The sequence below is a fragment of the Macaca thibetana genome, chromosome 11 (genome assembly GCF_024542745.1).
Source record: "Macaca thibetana thibetana isolate TM-01 chromosome 11, ASM2454274v1, whole genome shotgun sequence".
NCBI lineage: Eukaryota > Metazoa > Chordata > Mammalia > Primates > Cercopithecidae > Macaca > Macaca thibetana.
Window position 1 is genome coordinate 11,221,268 of NC_065588.1, and position 21,548 is coordinate 11,242,815.

The 21,548-nt window shown below is 35.1% G+C and overlaps 2 protein-coding genes across 2 annotated transcripts in view; both read right to left on the minus strand.

Moving 5' to 3' along the window:
• The window catches only part of MAGOHB (mago homolog B, exon junction complex subunit), a 1,022,454-nt gene that overhangs the window by 526,093 nt on the left and 474,813 nt on the right, over positions 1-21,548 (minus strand). The gene's annotated exons all lie outside the window — the stretch shown is intronic.
• Positions 12,835-13,875, minus strand: LOC126930768 (taste receptor type 2 member 43). The gene has a single exon (XM_050748267.1). It carries the CDS (start codon positions 13,873-13,875, stop codon positions 12,949-12,951), a length of 927 nt encoding a protein of 308 aa, XP_050604224.1. The 3' UTR covers positions 12,835-12,948.

Below are 21,548 nucleotides of genomic sequence, written 5' to 3' on the forward strand. Positions count from 1 at the left end.
ATAATCTTTTGTTCTCCTTCTATAAATCATTATCTATGGAGAAACAGAACAAAGTACTCATAACCAAGTTTTTTTAAAAAATGGGGTTCTTTGGTTGGTTGGTTTTGTTTGTTTGTTTTTTGTGTGCTTGATATGAAAATGGTAACAATTTTCTTCTTTTCCCAAGACATTGGTCACAAAATAGAATAAAAACTTGGTCTACACATCCTCCCACAAGTTAGAAGAACCTGGAAATTGATGTGATGTGAGTAGCTTGTCTGTTGATGAGTCTTCACCACAAACTCTCCCCACAGGGAAATTCAATTAGCTGTGCTGAATTTCAAAATGCCATTCCAATAAATAAGTTATAGCACCTCAACCCTAGATACATCATTCTGTTTTACAAATTAAATTTTACTCTTTTTTTTATTAGCAGAAGTAGAGCTCTGTGCCTTCAAACTTCTTCATTATCAGGTGAGATGTAGAAGATATGAGGGCTTACTTCTATTTGATTTATTTAGTCCTAAAATTCTCACTTTAGATGTGCCAGCAACCTATGTGGGCTGACAACTGGGGGCAGGATGGGAGAATGCCAGGGGATAGATGCACCAAGGACTGGACATCTCCTTGTCTCCTCCCAACCTCTTCAAAACTTCAGCACAACTCTGAAGCAAAGTGTGCTTGTGGGAGAACCCAGAGTTGCCTAAGATTTAATTTCTGCCATCAGGTTTATGGAGCCCCTAGGGAAATTAAGCTGTTTTTTAAATATCTAGGAAGTTAAATTTGTTGTACATGTGAGTTTCTGAACTGAGATTAGTATTTGATTTACCTGGCATCAGGGAGTGTTATATATCAATTATTTAAATATTCATGTAAGATGTAAAAAGGAGTAGAAGTACACATATCAAATTTCCATAAATAAACTTTGCAATATAAACATAATTTATACTATTAATCCTTTGTCAATAAAATGTGGAAAGGTTAAAAAATAAATAAAATAAAATCTTCAGTTTAGAAATAAGAGCTTGATCATGAAATGGCTTATTCATCTTTCTAATTAAGGAATTTTATTAACACCACAACTAAATCTTTCTTATAGTGTTCCTAAGATTAGTTTATCTATAATGATTTGCTTAAGCAATGTATTTTAAACTAAACTATACTTAATTTCTAAATCTAAATGTATTTGGCTCAACTTGAAATTTTCTGTTTACTAATGTAACTTTCCCACAATGATAATATTTTTAAAATTTATTAGACATTATCCAAATTACATATGGAAACATTTCAAAAATAAATCATTTAATGAGATAGATGTAGATGATGATTGATGATGATGATAATGTCAGCAAAAAGGGGCCATACTCTTCTATAAATATGACTTCAATCATGTTTTCTAACTGCTATATTTTAGGGTGATGGACTCATGAACTTGTTTCTTACATTATTCTCAGCATGAGGCACAGACAAACATCCTCAGACAGTATTTCATTATGAATAAGTTAAAAAAAATGAGTTTCCACTGATTTACTGGCTGTTTCTTTTCATTTACCACATAGTGAAAATCATGACAAAACTGCCCTACAACAAAGATTCTTCTCCTTTGGGCTGTTTAATTATCACTGCACTTTCACATGAACTTACACAAATCGTCTATACAACTATAGAGCATATAAACTGTATTTTATCTTTTAATAGTATCATTAGTAGGCAAAATTCTCTCAACTGCTTATTTACAATCTCAGCTACTGTCACTAAATCTGGGTTATTTGATTATAGCAGTCGAAGTAACACTACAGATACACAAGCACATTCAAAGATTACACTAGATATGTTTTATAGCTTAACAATTATCTTTCTAGGTTTTCTTCTCTAATACAGAGTCAAACAATTTATAGGAACAAAATATTTTCCCCAACACATATGCCATGCACATGCATAGTATTGTGATCTTTGAATGGTAACAATATGAGTATAATTATTTCATTTAGGGATAAATGTAGCAAAAATTGTCCTATATACTTAATATCTATAGTGCTACATACTTTAATATTTGTACTTTATGAAAAATTCCCTAATTGTTGCCAATCTGAAATGTGTATCATGAAAAATTAAATTGGAAACAAGAAAAAAGTCTATTGCAATATAGTTGTTTAAAATCTGATGTTTCAAATTAAGATTAGCATTAAGAATGTGGATGTACACTTACTGCTTATATTTTTCTTTTTGAAATTAATTTTTAAAAAGTATAAAATTTTAGCCATATTTCTTACTACTATAAAGCTGTATTCTTCTTTATTCAGCAAAATTCTAATTACAATGGTACATGCAGGAATATATTAGTTTCAGCCTAATTTTACATTCATTAATTTATTTAATATTTCTGAGTTTAAAATATTTTCATTATTCTGGAACCTAACATATGTAGGGAAAGCAATAAAATCTAAATGTACAGTAAGAGGAAAAAAGAATGTAACATTAACACTCATATTCCACACCTTCGTCAAAAAATAGAATTTGTCAGCAATCTGACATTCCCCATATATGCTTTCTTGTTGATACAATTTCCTTGTTGTTTCCTCCCTCCCAAGTATCCCAGTTACGATAATCACTTATATCTTTTACTTTAGTTTTGCCACCAATGTAATAAATAATAAGAATTTATTTCAAATTATAAGAATTATAAGAACTTAAAATAATTTATAATTTGTTTTATAAAAAGTTATTTCTTTTATAAAGAGTTATAAGAATCTAAAATTTCTTTTATAAGGAGGTGTAAGAATTCATAATTTTTTATAAGCAATTATAAGAATTTGTAATTTATTTTATAAGCAATTATCAGAAATTATAATTTCTTGTATAACCAATTATCAGAATTTATAATTTCTTTTATAAGCAATTATCAGAATTTATAATTTCTTTTGTAAGCAGTTATCAGAATTTATAATTTGTAAGCAGTTATCAGAATTTATAATTTCTTTTGTAAGCAATTATCAGAATTTATAATTTCTTTTATAAGCGATTATCAGAATTTTAAATTTCTTTTGTAAGCGATTATCAGAATTTATAATTTCTTACAAGTAATTATCAGAATTTATTTGCAAAACTATAAAAATATTCTTGCAAATTTCATATAAATGTGATTATATTGAATGTTTTTCATGTTAATAATTACTACTATAGCTGTATATATTGCTATCCATGTAAATCAAATTTATTCATTTTCCTTTTTTTTTTCTAGTTAATCTGTATTTTTGATTTTAATAAAATGACACGATTTCTTTCAGTGGTTTGTAGCATATAGTCAGGGAGTATGCAAAGTTCAGGATTAACAGGGTCCATCATCATGGATGTGGATTTTAATCAATGATAAGTAAAACAGGGTATGTAGTAAACATGTAACTATAATGGTGCACAATGCAGAACTGGAATGACAATTACAGTGAACTATGAGTTTTTTTTTTCACACTTTATTTTTTTATTATGCTTTATGTTCTAGGGTACATGTGCACAATGTGCAGGTTTGTTACATATGTATATATGTGCCATGTTGGTGTGCTGCCCCCATTAACTCGTCATTTACATTAGGTATATCTCCTAATGCTATCCCTCCCCCATCCCCCCACCCCACAACAGGCCCCAGTGTGTGATGTTCCCCTTCCTGTGTCCAAGTGATCTCATTGTTTAATTCCCACCTAAGAGTGAGAACATGCAGTGTTTGGTTTTCTGTTCTTGAGATAGCTTGCTGAGAATGATGGTTTCCAGCAGCATCCATGTCACTACAAAGGACATGAACTCATCCTTTTTTTTTTATGGCTGTATAGTATTCCATGGTGTATATGTGCCACATTTTCTTAATCCAGTCTATCACTGATGGACATTTGGGTTGGTTCCAAGTCTTTGCTATTGTGAATACTGCTGCAATAAACATACGTGTACATGTGTCTTTATAGCAGCACGATTTATAATCCTTTGGGTATATACCCAGTGATGGGATGACTGGGTCAAATGGTATTTCTAGTTCTAGATCCTTGAGGAATCGTCACACTGTCTTCCACAATGGTTGAACTAGTATGGCCTTAAGGGGGCCGTCTATAGACCTACCCTCAGGGCGCATTCTCTTTCTCAGGGATGTTCCTTGCTGAGAAAAAGAATTCAGCGGTATTTCTCCTATTTGCTTTTGAAAGAAGAGAAATATGGCTCTGTCCCATCCTGCTCACTGGCAGTCAGTTTAAGGTTACTCCCTTGTTCCCTGAACATTGCTGTTATCCTGTTATTTTTTCAAGGTGCCCAGATTCCATATTGTTCAAACACACATGCTCCACAAACAATTTGTGCAGTTAACGCAATCATCACAGGGTCCTGAGGCGAGGTTCATCCTCCTCAGCTTACGATGATGACAGGATTAAGAGATTAAAGTAAAGACAGGCATAGGAAACCACAAGGGTATTGATTGGGGAAGTGATAAGTGTCCATGAAATCGTCACAATTTATGTTCAAAGATTGCAGTAAAGACACGTGTAAGAAATTATAAAAGTGTTAATTTGGGGAACTAATAAATGTCCATGAAATCTTCACAATTTATGTTCTTCTGCTGCAGCTTCAGCCGGTCCCTCTGTTCAGGGTCTCTGACTTCCCACAACATATATGTATTCTGATATGAGTGCAAATCCTGGGTCTGAGGATGTGATCCTTCATCTTATTCAAGTAATGCCACACTCAAAGCAATTGCACTGATTTATAATCCTAAGAGCAGTGTATGAAAATTCCCACTGCTTCATATGCTTTCTAAAATTAGTCAAATAATTTTTGCACTTTCATATTTATATAAAATATAATTAAACTTGGCTGGGCATGGTGGCTCACACCTGTAGCCCCAGCACTTTGGGAAGCCAAGGTGGGTGGATAACCTCAGGTAAGAAGTTCGAGGCCAGCCTGGCCAACATGGTGAAACCCCATCTCTACTAAAAATACAAAAATTAGCCAGGTGTGGTGACGCACACCTGTTATCCCAGCTATTCAGGAGGCTGAGGCAGGAGAACCAAGTGAACCCAGGGGCGGAGGTTGCAGTGAGCCGAGATGACACCACTGCACTCCAACCTTGACCACAAAGCAAGACTCTGTCTCAAAAATAAATAAAATCAAATATTATTAAACTTAACATTTTATAAACCTTTTTCTATTATAATTCAGAATGTATCTTTAGTTGAAAAATTATATTACTCTTTTAATTCTATGACTATAATTTCATGCACATTTATTAGGGATTGATTATATATTTCATATATTTATTTGTTCATATTCCATTATTGGTTTTTATAATTTTTTTCTTGAAGTTTCAAATTCTTTTTTGTTATGAGCAAGTGTAATTACACTGGAGATATTTCCTTTAATCAATCATTATGTCAAATGACTTTGAGAAAATATGATTAGTTAATGGCATATTGTAGTGGAAATTTCAGGATTGTTTAACAACTCCTAAAAGGAAACAAAGAAAAAATATTAAAATACAAAAACAGTCTGTAAGTTTAATTATAGCAGTCCATGGTAAAACACAAATTCCATTACCAGTATGGAAAACATGATTGGTAGTAAACATACCATGTCTGAATTCTTTTTAAGGTAGGCCTAATTTCACTGGACAAGATTCCCTTTAAGGTTCTTACCTTAAACTCTATGTGCACCTGATTTCTGAATGTGCAGTAACATTCTTGTTCTTTTTAAATTCTCTGACCAATGTCAAACAGAAAAGCACCAGGGCATGCTAATGAATGAATTCAATGCTATCTTTGTGGAAAACTTGATAATTTCTAAAACAGCTCAAATTAACTTCTACTCAAACACTATGTCCAGGCTATAAGATCAAATTTTTCATACTGATGTTGAAGTGAAAAATGAGTCATCACTTACTAGCATGCAAATAAACACATATTCTGTTTCATAGTTTTGCAGTATTTTTCCTTTTTTAACTTCTCCATAATTTGTGTTCGGCAATGTCAGTTGCTAGGGAAATTTTGAAAACCAACACATAGATCCTACATTGGATATCTAAACTGTTAAAAAGAGTTTTGTTGTAACTGGAATCATGACCACTGTGGATTTATTTTTTAAATGTCAGATTTATGTAAACAGAATCCAAAGTTTTCTTGTCAAAAGAATCCAAGGTTTTCTTGGGAAGTGCAAAAAGACCAATACCCTTTAAAATCTGCTTGCTGCTAATATGTTTGTATAAGTTTATTGTTAACAAGCTCATTAACACAAACACACACATGCATACATGCCCCTCATGGATGGGAGGAATTATTGTCCTGTAATTTCCAAAATGGAAAATCAATTTCAGGCAAGTCATCCAGGTTGAAATAGCCCTATTTTCCCATTCACCCTTTTCAGTCAATTGCTTAAACTTTTGAATAAGTTATTCTCTCATGCTTAAGCTTTTGAATGCTTAAGCTTTTGAATAAGTTATTCTCTCGAGTCTAGTAATATTTAAATATGAATTGTTTAATTAAAATATTCAGCAATTTTTAAAATACTCCTTGGGCCCTAAAAAAAAAAAAACATGTATTTTCCATTGAAGACTCTAGACTTCCCTCGGTATGAATATTCACTTTTATTTTTCTCTGTTTAATTTCTTTTGATTACTCTATTAAGAAGAATAGATGTTAGTATTGGTCTCCAATCTTGTATTTTATTTCTTTTTCAGGTTTTATAGTATAATTGTTTCCAAGAGATCTCGGAGTCAGACTGCCAAGAGAGGAAACCAGTTTTTCTGCTTCATATAGTGATGATTCTGAGATTCCATTTTACAACTACTCTCTGCATCAGTATGATCACCAAAAAACGCAGATGATAATGACATTCTCTTTGTGAGGAGTTAGTATAGCATTTGTATAACTGCTTTCCATTTTACCTGTCTGGGACTGGAAGAAACAAAGATGGCGAGTTACTGATTTGATCCTGTATTACTAGATATTTAGAAGATGCCAGTGAAAACTTCCATTTATTTTTTTCTTCTTTTCTTTTCTTTTCTTTTTTTTTTTTTTTCCTGAGACAAGCTCTTGATCTCTCACCCAAGCTGGAGTGCAGTGGCACAATCATACCTCACTGTAGTCTTGAACTCCTGGACACAAGTGATACTCTTGCTCTCCTGCCTCAGCTTTCCAAGTAACTGGAACTACAGGCATGCACCACCAAGCCTGCTAATTTTTAAATTTTTTGTGAATACAGGGTTTCCCTATGTTACCTAGTCTAGTATCGAACTCTTGGGCTCAAGTGTCCTCTCAAAGTGCTGTGATTACAGGTATGAGCATCAGTGGCTGGTCAAGAACTTCCATTTTTGAGTAGAATATAGCAAGTTCAAGAAGGGAAGATATCCTTCTGCAATAACTACGATAAGAGAAAGAAAAGGCCAAAAATATTTTTTAAATTCATCAGAGAGTTGTACAAGCAACCAAGACCAGCTGAACTGAAATCCAGCATGAGAGCTTTCATAGATGAAGAGTCGATTTATATGTTCAGTGCAATCCCTATCAAATTCCAGCAGGCAGTTTTTTTTTTTTTTTTGGATAAAATGAAAAACTAGTCCTACAATATATCTGGAAATACCAAGTTATCAGATGACCAAAATAAATTTTAAAAAATAACAAAGTTGGCCGGGTGGCTCACAGCTGTAATCTCGGCACCCTGGGAGGCCAAGGCGGGTGGATCACAAGGTCAGGAGATGGAGACCATCCTGGCTAACACGGTGAAACCCCGTCTCTATTAAAAATACAAAAAATTAGCTGGATGTGGTGGCGGGCGCCTGTAGTCCCAGCTACTCTGGAGGCCTGAGGCAGGAGAATGATGTGAACCCGGGAGGCGGAGCTTGCAGTGAGCCAGATCCAGCCACTGCACTCCAGTCTGGGTGACAGAGTGAGACTCTGTCTCAAATAAAATAAAATAAAATAAAATAAAATAAAATAAAATAAAAATAAAGTTGCAGAATTACAATTTCTGATTTCAAAGCTTATTACAAAGCTGCAATTATCAGGATGGTGTGGTGTTGGCATTACAGTAGACAAAAAGAACATAAAACATAACTGAGAGTCTAGAAATTAACACTGACATTCATGGTCATTGAGTTCAAAAAGACTACCACTGCAGTTGAATAGGAATTAATAATTTTTTCAACAATTGATAATGAGAAAGTTGAATAATCACGTACATAAAAAATGAATTTATATCCTGTTTCATATCATACCAAACCAAAAAAAAAAAAAACTCATATTTAATCATAGAGTTACATGTGAAATCTGGGATTAGTAACTGAGATACAAACATATATTAAATGTACCAAATGCAAGTAATAAATGTTATGGGTGCACCCTAGATTTTGTAGTGTTTTTGTTTGTTTGTTTGTTTTTGTTTTTGTTGAGACACAGTCTCACTCTGTGGCCCAGGCTGGGGTGGAGTAGTACACACTTGGCTCACTGCAGCCTCCAACTCCAAGCTCAAGGAATCTCTTGCCTTTAGCCTCCTGAGTAACTGGGACTACAGGCTACAAGCACACACCACCACACCTGACTAATTCTTGTATTTTTGGTAGAAACAGAGTTTGGCCATGTCTCCCAGGCTGGTCTTGAACTCCTGGGCTCGAGCAATCCTCCTGCCTCAGCTTCCCAAGTATTTGGAACTATAGACATGCACCACCACGCCAGCTAAATTTTAATTTTTTGTAGAGATGAAGTTTTGCGAATGGAACTCTGGCTCTCAAGGGATCCTCCCACCTTGGCCTCCCAAAGTACTAGGACTACAGGCAGGAGCCATCACATCCAGCCTGCAGTGGGAATGCTTGAAAGTCAGATGCTACCTAGAGCTTCGGCTCATGTCCATCCTAAGGTAGATGTAATCAGTTTGTAGTTATTACCTCTCCCTGAATGTGTAATTGAAATGGATATCTATGGCAGCTGGCAGGACTCTCACATTCTTCCTCAACTGTAGAGTAAGGGACATTATTATAGCAGGACCCAAGGGAAGCCTCTGCAATTCTCCTCTACTGGCAACACAATGTATAAAATATAACCGCATTCCTTAAGGAATGGAATTGGTCACTGCCATGACAAAACACTTGCAAGTTGCAAGGGATGGTAGTCCTTTCTATAATCCGATTCAGTTAACCTACCAAAACCAGACGGGTTATAGAATGAATGCAGATTACTCTAAACTTAAATCAACACTCACAAATGCTTTCCAGGATGTGCTATCTTCACGGAGCAGAGCAGAGCTTCTGGCACTTTTTACAGGGCTCGTGATTTGGTGAATGGTTCTTAATCTACACCCATTATGAGGAAAAATCAAACAATTTGCCTTGTATTGTAAGAATAATAGCACTGTTTCACTGTTTTAATATCATGGCTATGTCACTTCTGTTCTCTGTTTACATTTTGTAAAAAACATCGTGCTTATTTAATATATTAATAATATTACAGCCCGGGCCCTGTGGCACATGACAGTAATCCCTTCAATTTAGGAGGTCGACACAGGAAGATCACTTCAGCCCAGGAGTTTGAGACCAGCCTGAGTAACATGGTGAAATCCTAACCCTCCAGAAAATACAAACATTAACCAGGTGTGGTGGTGTTCCCCTGCAGTCCCAGCTGCTAGCAATGCAGAGGCGGGAGAATCACTTGAGCCCGGAAGGTTGAGGCCATAGTGAGCTCTGATCCTGCCACTGCACTCCAGCCTCAGGGACAGAATGAGACCCTGTCTCAAAATAATAGCAATAATAATAATATATGAGTTGGTACAATAGTCAGGAAGTGGCAAGTTTCTTAAATATAGTGAATGGAAGTAAAACACCTAAAGAAAAGAAATAAACCTGAGGAGATTCAGGGACCTACAACATAGGTGATGTTTTAAAGTGTTCATTGTCCCTAGACCACATGTTGAAACAATCTTTTTTTAAAGTAATTGACATGTTGCTCTACGTATATATTTCCCATTACTACAAAAGAGACACAATGTTTCAGGGGGCCATTAGGATGTTGGAGACAACGTATTCTACATTTGAGAATATTGCTCTGACTCATTACAGAAGTTTCCAAAGGCTACTGGTCTCAAGTGGAACCCAGAGCAAAAAAGGACTCTACAGCAGATATAGGCTCTGGTCCAAGCTGCTCTGGCCACTGTGCCAGATGATCCAGCAGGATTCAAAGACGCTAGAAACATACAGAGCGGGTATTACAGGACTCTGTCCATGTCACTAACAAGCCTGTAGGAGAGGGGAGAGCAAATTCCTATGGAATTAGTGCAAGACCATTCCCTCTTCAGCAGAGGAGTATCCTCTGTCTGATAAGCAAAACAGCAAGTGCAGAACATTAATCCAAGCAGAGAGTCCCTCTAAGCACAAGCCCCTATAAGCACAAAACCCTATGCAACTGTGCAAGTCATATGCTCATAAAGTCAGCCATGACTGGAGAGTATGAGGACCTCTCAGTGGCACAAGGAGTGGCGGTATTGAACACAGACATGTGCTTTCTTAGATTCCCCTCACTATCTCCTATTCTCCAGGCCAGCACCTTGCCTGATCCAGATCATCCTTCCATTTGGGATTTGAATGAATCACTGCACTGTGGGCATGAGGTCTGACTTTCATAATCTCTACCAAAGGACTGGATGATGTAAGACAGAGCAGCAGAGATGGTAGTTCTGCTTCAGGTAAACCATGGTGAATGGGAAATAGAAGTCAAATGACAGCTGAGCAGATAGATTCTCCCTCCTCTCTCTCTTCCATGGTCTAATGCCGGCGGTGGTTTCCCCTTGTAACCCTTATGGAAAAGTGCGGGAGCCAAGTGCACACATCTGATGACCACGGTGCTGTCTCTCTCACCTCACTGTGAAGTGGCTGCCAGCAGAGTCACACCAGACATCACCACACACTGTTTCATGTTTGTTCCTGTCTCAGTTTCTACATGTCCTTGCCATTTTTTGTCTTGAACTTGACTTCTAAATAAATGTCATCACTTCAATAACAGGTACTACATTTAAAAAAATTTGGTAAAGTAGCTGGTTACTAACTCAATTTTTTGAAATGAAATGCCATTTTTGTTTAAATAACAATCAACTAGAAAATATCATAATACTAATATATAATTGACAATAGAAAAAAATACATATTCAAATAGACCAAAGTTGTTTATATGCTTTTTAAAAATATTGTAATAGGTGCCATCTAATTTTGATGTTCTACCTTGTCTCCAAATCAGACACCTGATACAGCTTTATCAAGACTATATTATTGTGATATTGCCCCTAAAATTGTGGAATAACCAAACTTTTCCTTTGAGGAAGGATTCCGCTTGGATAAGACTGTAACCTTAACCTGAGACCGGAACAGGGGAATTCATGCAACTGCAGATTTTGTGATGCATTTCCTTTTCATTGGTTTACCACATCAACTTATCCATTTTATGCACCAATTTATTTGTTCATTAAAGTATCATTTTTGACCATCTATTCTTGGTGCTGGGTTCTAGTTCCTAGGAGTCAACAGAAAGCAAGACAAACATGATCTCTTTTTTTTACGGTTCTTACATTGTACTGAGGAAGATATATGATTAAAAAATACATAAATCAGGTTTGGGGATGATTTGTCTTAAGGTTTAAATCACATAGCTAAAATTTCATAACACCAAGAATTAATACAGTCAGGTAGAATTTAGCTGTGAACAAGACTGTACATTTCTTTCTTATATTAGAGCTTCCTATGAATGAATATGTCAACACACATTCATTTCATTATTGACAACAAAATTACAACGTTAAGGCACATCCCATAATTAATACATAGATTTCATAGATACCATTTTAATATTTACAAAAAGTTTCACTGAATTATTGTCGATAACTTCTATATTAATTTTACATTGATTTGTGTTTTTTTAGAAAAGATCTGATCTAAAAAGATCAGATTTATAATATTCCTTCTAAACTTCAGAAAAGAGATCTTTTCTCTTATCTGAAGTTTAGAAGGAATATTATAATGGAAGATAAAGATATAATTAGCAATCAGGCGCTTAGAAGTGCTTTAGAAAAAATACTAAAATAGTTTACATCAGATCTCAACTTCAAAAACAGCTTTTCTTGAATTCAAAAGCTGGATGAAATGATGTTTCTAACTGCATATGGAAACTGATAATAGCAATCAAGATCATGATCATGGTTTTTCATCCCTTTATTGCAGAAGAGATTTTTTTCTAAGCTATTCACATACTTACATGAAATCTAATATTCCTCAGTACTGCTTATGGCAGACATACACGAAATTTACTGTGCATGTGCTTGTCCCACGAATTCTCTTGTGTGCATTGTTTCCTAACAATAATTCTGTTTGCCTTTACTAAACATAAAACAGGAATTCATAATGGAATAGAACCCCGAAGATACATCCTCATTACTGATTTAGAATTGAATGACCTTACCATCCAATAAGTTAGAGGTTCAAACAGTGAATTCTAAGCACAATATGGCATATTTGTGTCGTTCTAATCACATTAGAAAAGAGTAATATTTTTCTTGGGATAAGCTGTTAGTTCTTAATACTGATAAATAGATAATATAAATTCTACAAATGAAATATAAAGTACATAAATGAAATACACATGACTTCATAATTCTGAGGAATTTTTGTCATATTTTGTATAATTTGTCTGTATGAAAAAACACAAAAAGGTCATGTTATTGTGAATATTCTAAGCTTTCATACACACATAAACACACACACATATATATATATGTGTGTATATATATTTATATGTGTGTGTATATATATATACTTTTTAAGACTAATTTTAGGTCAATGACTTATCTAGGTATACATTTGGAAATTATTCATACACGTATATTACAGAAAAGTCAATAAGAAATATAAAATGTTTCACACACTACCAGTTTGTTTTCTGCTAGAAGACACACAATGCCCCTCTTGTCAATCTATGGAGATTGAAGCTTCTGTCCTTTCACGCAGTACCTCACGTTCCACAAAACTGAAAGAAGAGTCTGCTTTAGCTTCTTGTTTCCCCAAATCAGTAGGAATGCGTGGGCTGAAGGATAGCTGAATCTAATAGCTTTGCAGAACATGAAGATAGCTTTGTTTTCCACCCTTCCCAAACTCCAACTTGATATCATTATGGACAGAAAGTAAATGGCACATAACGACAAGGAGATGACAGTTTGCAAAGCTTTTATGTGGACCTTGGTGCTGGGATCTTGAGAGCCTTTGTCACGGAGCTGCATCTTCTTGAGATGTTTACACAGAGAACAGATTAACAGCTGAAAAGATATTAGGGTCAGAATGAAGGGTACTAAGTTTGCTAGTATGGTTACAGTCGTATTTGAAAGGTACATTGCACTCCTCAATTTGCTCTTCCAAGTCATGTTTCCTTCATATTCTTTTGTCTGTATAATCTCATTCATGTTTACCACAAAAAGATGACAAACCAAAAATAGCAAAGGCCCCAACAGTATCACCAGAACGACACTCTTAACTCTCCTCTTTAAGTGAAGAAATATAAGGTTGGAGAAATTGGCAATCTTGAGTAAGTAAAATATGCTTAGGCTAGTAGCAAGCCAGTTGCTGAAATGGTTGATTACTGCCCAGAGATTATAAACAATAGTTCTTACTTCTACACTATAAAAAGCTGGATTCAAAACAGTTGAATACCAATTTAATAATAATATCCAGAGCAAACCAACTCTGGAGACTGCCAGAGCAGTGAGAATTTGGTCAGCAAAGGAGATCTTTTGTCTCTTGACCCACTCAATGGAATTTACCAATGCTATGAAACCATTAGCAAAATTTCCAATAACAAATGTAAACACTACTAGAATGGAAAAAATGATGGGTAAAAACGTTATCATGTCTGAACAGAGAAAAAGAAATTTTTAAAATGCTGGTGGTGTGTCCAGAGTTGGATCCTGCATGTGGGTTCGTGGTCTCGCTGACTTCAATGACGGAGACACACACCTTCACAGTGAGTGTTACAGCTCTTAAAGATGGCACGGACCCAAAGAGTGAGCAGAAGCAAGGTTTCTTGTGAAGAGTGAAAAGACAAAGCTTCCACAGAGCAGGAGGTGACCCAGACAGCTGTTATTCCCTTATTTGTCCCCTCCCATTTTCCTTTTTTGTCCTATCAGGGTGCTCTTTCTTCAATCTTCCCTGCGATTGGCTACTTTTGGGATCCTTCTGATTGGTGCATTTTACAGAGCACTGATTGGTGCATTTTACAGAGCACTGATTGGAGCATTTTACAATACTCTTGCTAGCTACAGAAAAATTCTTCAAGTCCCCACTCCATCCAGGAAGTCTAGCTGGCTTCACTTCTCAATGTAATATAACTGTGTGATTGCTTGAATATCCTGACCTTAAATACCATATGCACCTGATTTTTTAGTGTGCTGTGACATCCTTTTTACTTTTAATTGTTGTGACAAGTGTCACAATTTCCAAGCCAGAAATCACCATGGCATGTTAATTGATGAGTTCAATGATTTCTTTATGGAAAACATTCTTATTTTCAAACTCAAATTAATTCATTCATTCACTGTCTGTTCTTGTTTTAGGCTGGAATTATTCATACTGAAGATGACATGAAACCTGAATTCTCATTTGCTAGTATGCAAACAAGGACATATTCTCTTTCAGTGTTTGCAATTTTTCCTTGTGTAACCTCTCCATCATTTGTCATTAGCGACTTCAGTTGTTAGGGAAGTTTTGTAACGCAATACATACATCATATAGTAAATGTCTAAATTCTTAAAGGGAGCTTGGTCATATCTAAGATCATCACCTATACGGACATTTTTCAATGACATATTTAAATATACAGAATCCAAACTGCTTTTGTCAAAAGCGTCTAAGATTTTCTTGAGAACCACAGGCAGTCCAATAATCCATAAGATCTACTAGCTGCTAATACTTTTGTATAACTTTGTTACTCACAAGATCATAAATATGCACACAAATACAAACATGGGCACACCACTTATGAACGGAACAATTTATTTTCTTGTAATTTCCAAATTAAAAAATGCATTTCCAAGAGGTTTCCAGATGAAATTAGTCCTATTTTTCCCACTGAGGGTTTTCAGCTCATTAATAATATTTATTTTTCATACATATCTCTAATTCTTAGGATTTGGTAAAGTTTCTCTCAAGTCTAATGTTTAAATATTTATTATAATCTTAAATATTTAGCAATTTTATAAAAATTCCTGAGTACCAGGCCATTTGATATATAATCTTGCAGTATCCTCCCATCATAGGAAGACTGACTACCTTTCCCCTGAACTTGGAGTTCAATCATTTAACTTGCTTTGATGAACAGAAAATTAATACTCTTTGCATAGAGATTTGAGATGGCTTCCATACTGGGGATTCTTCCTCTTTCCATTTACAATGAGAATATCGCCTGGCTAATACACTGTTTCCAGAAGGAGAATGAGAAATTAATGACGTCAGATTGCTGCCACCTGATCCAGACTAACTAGGCAAAACTCTAACGTCCTCCAAGATGCAGAATTTGGCCCATCTGAAATCACCACAGTCACCAGCCAAACCCAGCTTAGAAAAATGAAATCCAGGCCCAGTGTGGGTGAGGCCGAGCAGACGAATTATGAGGTCAAGAGACGGAGACCATCCTGGCCAACAGGGTGAAACCCCATATCTACTAAGAATACAAAAATTAGCCAGGAATGGTGGCATGTGCCTGTAGTCCCAGCTACTCAGGAGGCTGAGGCAGGAGAATGGCATGAACTTGGGAGGCGGAAGTTGCAGTGAACTGAGATTGTGTCACTGCACTCCAGTCTGGGCGACAGAGCAAGACTCTGTCTCAGGAAAAAAAAAAAAAAAAAAAAAAAAATCCAACAACGTGTGAGATATAAATATCTAATGTAGTTTTGGAGGATTTTCTCCTGGCACAAAAATATAATTGATAAAAGAACTCTGCTAAACCAAGTGTGGGAAATATGTACAAGCTTGTTTTGTCAGGAATTCTAGAGCCAAAAGAAAAAATAGATTATCCACTTCACAGGCAAAGATTTGTTCCTGTGAAGTGGATAATTAAGGCTAGAGGAAAGCCTTTGGAAAGATCTGGGGTTGGAGGATAACATCTAAAATTTGCTCCTGTTGCAACCAAATGAGAAAGTTCCCATTTCCACTATCTTAGAGTTGTATAAGAATGTATGCAAATAGTTGATATTTCCCCTCAGTCTGTAATGAGATCAGTAATAATAATTTCTATGAGACATTTCTTCTAATTACAAATTTGTATATTAAAGTTGTAATGCACAATTAGAAATGAACCAATACAAAAATGGGAAATACCACGATGTATCATAAGCACTCAAGTAACTGTGATGCAGGGCAAGACAAGGAACACTGAAAACAGCGTTTGTCCACCTCCATGCCAGTTTCCAAGTCCCTAAACATTTCTTTGTATCTCCGGAGATAAGCAATATCCATAATTTATAATGAGCGTTTCCTTGATTTTCTTCATACTTTACCACCTCGGTATGCAACCCTAAACTGCATAGCTTGGTCTGGCCTGCTTTGAACTGTGTGAAGGTGCAATCCTACATGTTCTTGTTTGTGGCTTCTTGAACTCAACATTATGTTTCTGAAATTTAGTCATATAGTTGCAAGTACATGTGATTTTTTTTTTCACTTCTCTATGTTGTTCCGTTGTATGGATTTACTGTAATGATTCATCCAACCTTAATATATATTTGGCCAGCTTCTTTTTTGAATAGTTACAAATAATTCTACTAGAATATTCTTTCATATATCATTGATACAATTCCTTTGTATATATACCTATGAGTAGAATTATATTGTCATTGTTCAAAATTTCCTCATAGACACAGAAAGTTCAAAAAATAATTTAACTAATCTTACTCCTGTCACCTTTACCTCCATTCTAGTTTTGCCATTTTCATATGTCTTATCAATTATATAATTACCCCAACAAGACATTATTATTTTTTACAGTAAACATTCATTTAGAATTATGCACATATTTGTCACTTTCATTAATTTGTATTCCTTCTTGCATATTCAACTTAATATTTTCAATAAGACCCTTTATTGACCAGGCAGGGTGGCTCACACCCATAATCCCAACATTTTGTAAGGCTGGGGTAGGAGAACCCCGGAGTTTGAGACCAGCCTGTGCAACACAGCAAAACGGCCTCTACAATAAATGAAAAAGCTAGCCAGGCATAGCGAAGCTACTCACAAGGCTGAGGTGGGAGGATGGTTTGAGCTCAGGAGTTCCAGACTGCAGTAAGCCATGATCCTACCACTGAACTCCAGCCTGGACAACAGAGTGAGACTCCAACTCTACAAACAAAAATAATAACAATAACAATTTTTCTTTTATCTGAAAAGATACATTTTAAGTTTCTGTTTATCAAGATCTATCCCACTTTTGAAATACACTGAAGACATGATTCCTTTGAACTCTATCTTTATTTTTGTCCGTTAAGAATTAGGTTGTCATTTAGACAGTTATTCTCTTTAACATAACCTATCTTTTCCTCTAGTTACTTTTCAGATTTTCTATTGGTCTTTGATGTCCTGTCATTTTATGTTAATTTGATTCTAGTTATCTTGTCTGAAGTTTGATGGTTTCTAAAAATATATGAACTGATACATTTTATCACTTTTGGAAAAATCTCCACATTGCTTCTGCCCAACTTTCTTCCAGAACTGCAGAAGCATGTTAGCTGTTCTAGCTGTAGCTTCAATGTCTCTGACCCTCTAGCCTTATATTTTCTATCTCTTAGTATCTTTATGCTTCATTCTGGGTAGTTATCTTCCAGTTCACTAATACTTTCTTATGTTTAACTAGTTGTTAACTCTGTCTATTGGATTCTGAATATTGATTACTCTTTTTATCTTACTGTTTTAGGGGTAGAAATGAACTTTTATTCTCCTTCTATAAATCATTTTTTAATGGAGAAACTAAACAAAGTATTTATAACACCGAGTTCTTAAAAAATAGTTTTTATAAATTTTTAGTACACCTGACATGAAAATGGTAATGATTTTCTTTTTTTGGCAATACTTAGGTCTTATAGCCTCATGATTCTTATATTATTCTCAGCATCAGGCCTAGACCAGTATCCTCATGTGGTATTTCATCAAGAATAATGAAAACCCAACGTATTTTCAATAATTTCTTTCCTTTTCTTTCTTTTATTATGTTTTAAAAATTCATAGCAAAGTGACATCCAACAATTAGGATTCATTTTTGGGGTTTTGGGGCATTTTTCAATATGAATATAGACAAATACTCTATGCAATAATACAGTATATTAACTTTGTTTCATTTTTAATAGCATCATTATAGCAAGACAAATTCTTACAATGCTTTTTCACATTCTTAGCTATGGTGACTAACTCTGGATTATTTTACTATAGCAGTCAAAGTAGCATTGTATATGCACAAACATAGTCAAAGATCATGCTAAATATGTTTTATACATTAACAAATTTGCCTTGCTATGATTTTTTTCTCTAATGCATAACCAAAAAATTTACAGTAACAAAATATTTTACCCAACATGTAGCTGTACAAATGAATAGTATTGTGAAATTAGAATGCTAACAATATGAATACAAATATTTCATTTAGAGACACATTTTGGGATAATAGGTCTATATACTTAATATCCATCATAGTATAATTTATTGGAAATTCATGAGTTTGTGACACTTTGAAATATGTGTTATAAATGATTAAATTGGAAATAAGAAAAAATGTGTCTAGTAATCATAAGTATTCAAATTTGGATATTTCAAATTCATATTAGCATTAAGAAGGTGGATTTACAGTTCTTGCTTATGTCTTCTTTTTTAAAAAAAATAATTTAAGAAAAGTTTCAGGGCAGGTCTAGTGGCTTGCATCTGTAATCCCAGCATTTTGGGAGGCTGAAGCAGGTGGATTGCCTGAGCACAGGAGTTCAAGACCAGCCTGGGAAACATGGCAAAACCCCATCTCTACCAAAAATAGAAAAAATTATCAGGGTGTGGTGGTGTTGCACACCTGTTGTTCTAGCTACTCTGGAGGCTGAGATGGGAGACTCACTTGAGCATGGATAGCAGAGGTTACACTGAGCCAAGATTCAGCTTGTGCACTCCAGCCTGGGCAGTAGAGTGAGACCCTGTCTCAAAAAAATAAGAAAAATGTTAAATTTTAACTTGAATTTCTTAGTACCATAATGCTCTATTCTCCTTTATTCAGCAAAAACTCTAATTACAATGGTATCTATAAGAATATGCTGTATCACCCTAATTTTATATGTAGAAATATACTTTATATTTCTGCTTTTTTAACATTTTTTTGGGGGGGAGCATAGCCTACATATGGAGCATAATAAAACCTAATAAACAGTAAGATAAAAAAAAAAATAACGTTAACATCAATGTTACCACGACTTGGTCAGAAAATAGAATTTGCCAGCAATCCAGATACTCCCAATACATGTCTCCTTGTTGATATTTCCCGTTTATCTCCTCCCTCCTGACTATCCCAATTGTTTTGATGATCACTCATATGTTTCACCGTAGAGTTTTATCCCCAATGTAACAAATTACGATGCATTAAAAATATGTTTTCTTGAACTTTATGTAAATGACATTATACTGAATGTATTTTTCCATCTTGATAATTCCTCTCATATCTGTGAGTATTATTATCTATGTAGCCCAAATTTGTTCATTTTCTTTGTCGTATTACTCTGTTGTAAACATGTCTGTCTAGTTTGTTAATTTTGATCACTGTATAGTATTCTATTGTATAAGTATGCGACAATTTGATTATCCACTTGGAGGACTGAAAGACATTTGGAGGATATACATAAGGATAAATTTAAATTCTTATTTCATACCATACACAAAAAACTCATATTTAATTGATTATGCAGCTATGTGTAAAAAGTGAGATTAGTAACTAAGATACTAAAACATACTAACTGTACAACTGCAAGTCATATTATGTCTATAGTAATAATATCCCCTGCAGAGTAATCTATCAATATCTATATTGCTATTTTAAATAAAACTAAATTAGATGCTGGGTCACCCTCACTCTGATTTAGTGGAAATTCAAGCAAAAATATTATTGATGCTCCATCATTCTCCTTAGATTTTTGGTACTATTACTTCTTTCTCTCTTTTTTTTTTTTCCCTATCCTGATAGCGTTTGTTTGTTTGTTTGTTTGTTTGTTTTTATTATTATACTTTAAGTTCTGGGGTACATGTGCACAACGTGCAGGTTTGTTACATATGTATACTTGTGCCATGTTGGTGTGCTGCCCCCATCAACTCGTCAGCACCCATCAACTTGTCATTTACATCAGGTATAACTCCCAATGCAATCCCTCCCCCCTCCCCCCTCCCCATAATAGGTCCCGTGTGTGATGTTCCCCTTCCCAAGTCCAGGTGATCTCATTGTTCAGTTCCCACCTATGAGTGAGAATGTGCAGTGTTTGGTTTTCTGTTCTTGTGATAGTTTGCTGAGAATGATGGTTTCCAGCTGCATCCATGTCCCTACAAAGGACACAAACTCATCCCTTTTTTATGGCTGCATAGTATTCCATGGTGTATATGTGCCACATTTTCTTAATCCAGACTGTCACTGATGGACATTTGGGTTGATTCCAAGTCTTTGCTATTGTGAATAGTGCCACAATGAACATACTTGTGCATGTGTCTTTATAGCAGCATGATTTATAATCCTTTGGGTATATACCCAGTAATGGGATGGCTGGGTCATATGGTACTTCTAGTTCTAGATCCTTGAGGAATCGCCATACTTTTTTCCATAATGGTTGAACCAACAGTGTAAAAGTGTTCCTATTTCTCCACAACCTCTCCAGCACCTGTTGTTTCCTGACTTTTTAATGATTGCCATTCTAACTGGTGTGAGATGAAAACTCATTGTGGTTTTGATTTACATTTCTCTGATGGCCAGGACACAAACAAATGGAAGAACATACCATGCTCATGGATAGGAAGAATCAATATTGTGAAAACGGCCATACTGCCGAAGGTAATTTATAGATTCAATGTCATCCCCATCAAGCTACCAATGAGTTTCTTCACAGAATTGGGAAAAACTGCTTTAAAGTTCATATGGAACCAAAAAAAGAGCCCGCATTGCCAAGACAAACCTAAGTCAAAAGAACAAAGCTAGAGGCATCACGCTACCTGACTTCAAACTATACCACAAGGCTATAGTAACCAAAACAGCATGGTACTGGTACCAAAACAGAGATCTAGACCAATAGAACAGAACAGAGTCCTCAGAAATAATACCACACATTTACAGCCATCTGATTTTTGACAAACCTGAGAAAAACAAGAAATGGGGAAAGGATTCCCAATTTAATAAATGGTGCTGGGAAAATTGGCTAGCCATAAGTAGAAAGCTGAAACTGGATCCTTTCCTTACTCCTTATACGAAAATTAATTCAAGATGGATTAGAGACTTAAATGTTAGACCTAATACCATAAAAACCCTAGAAGAAAA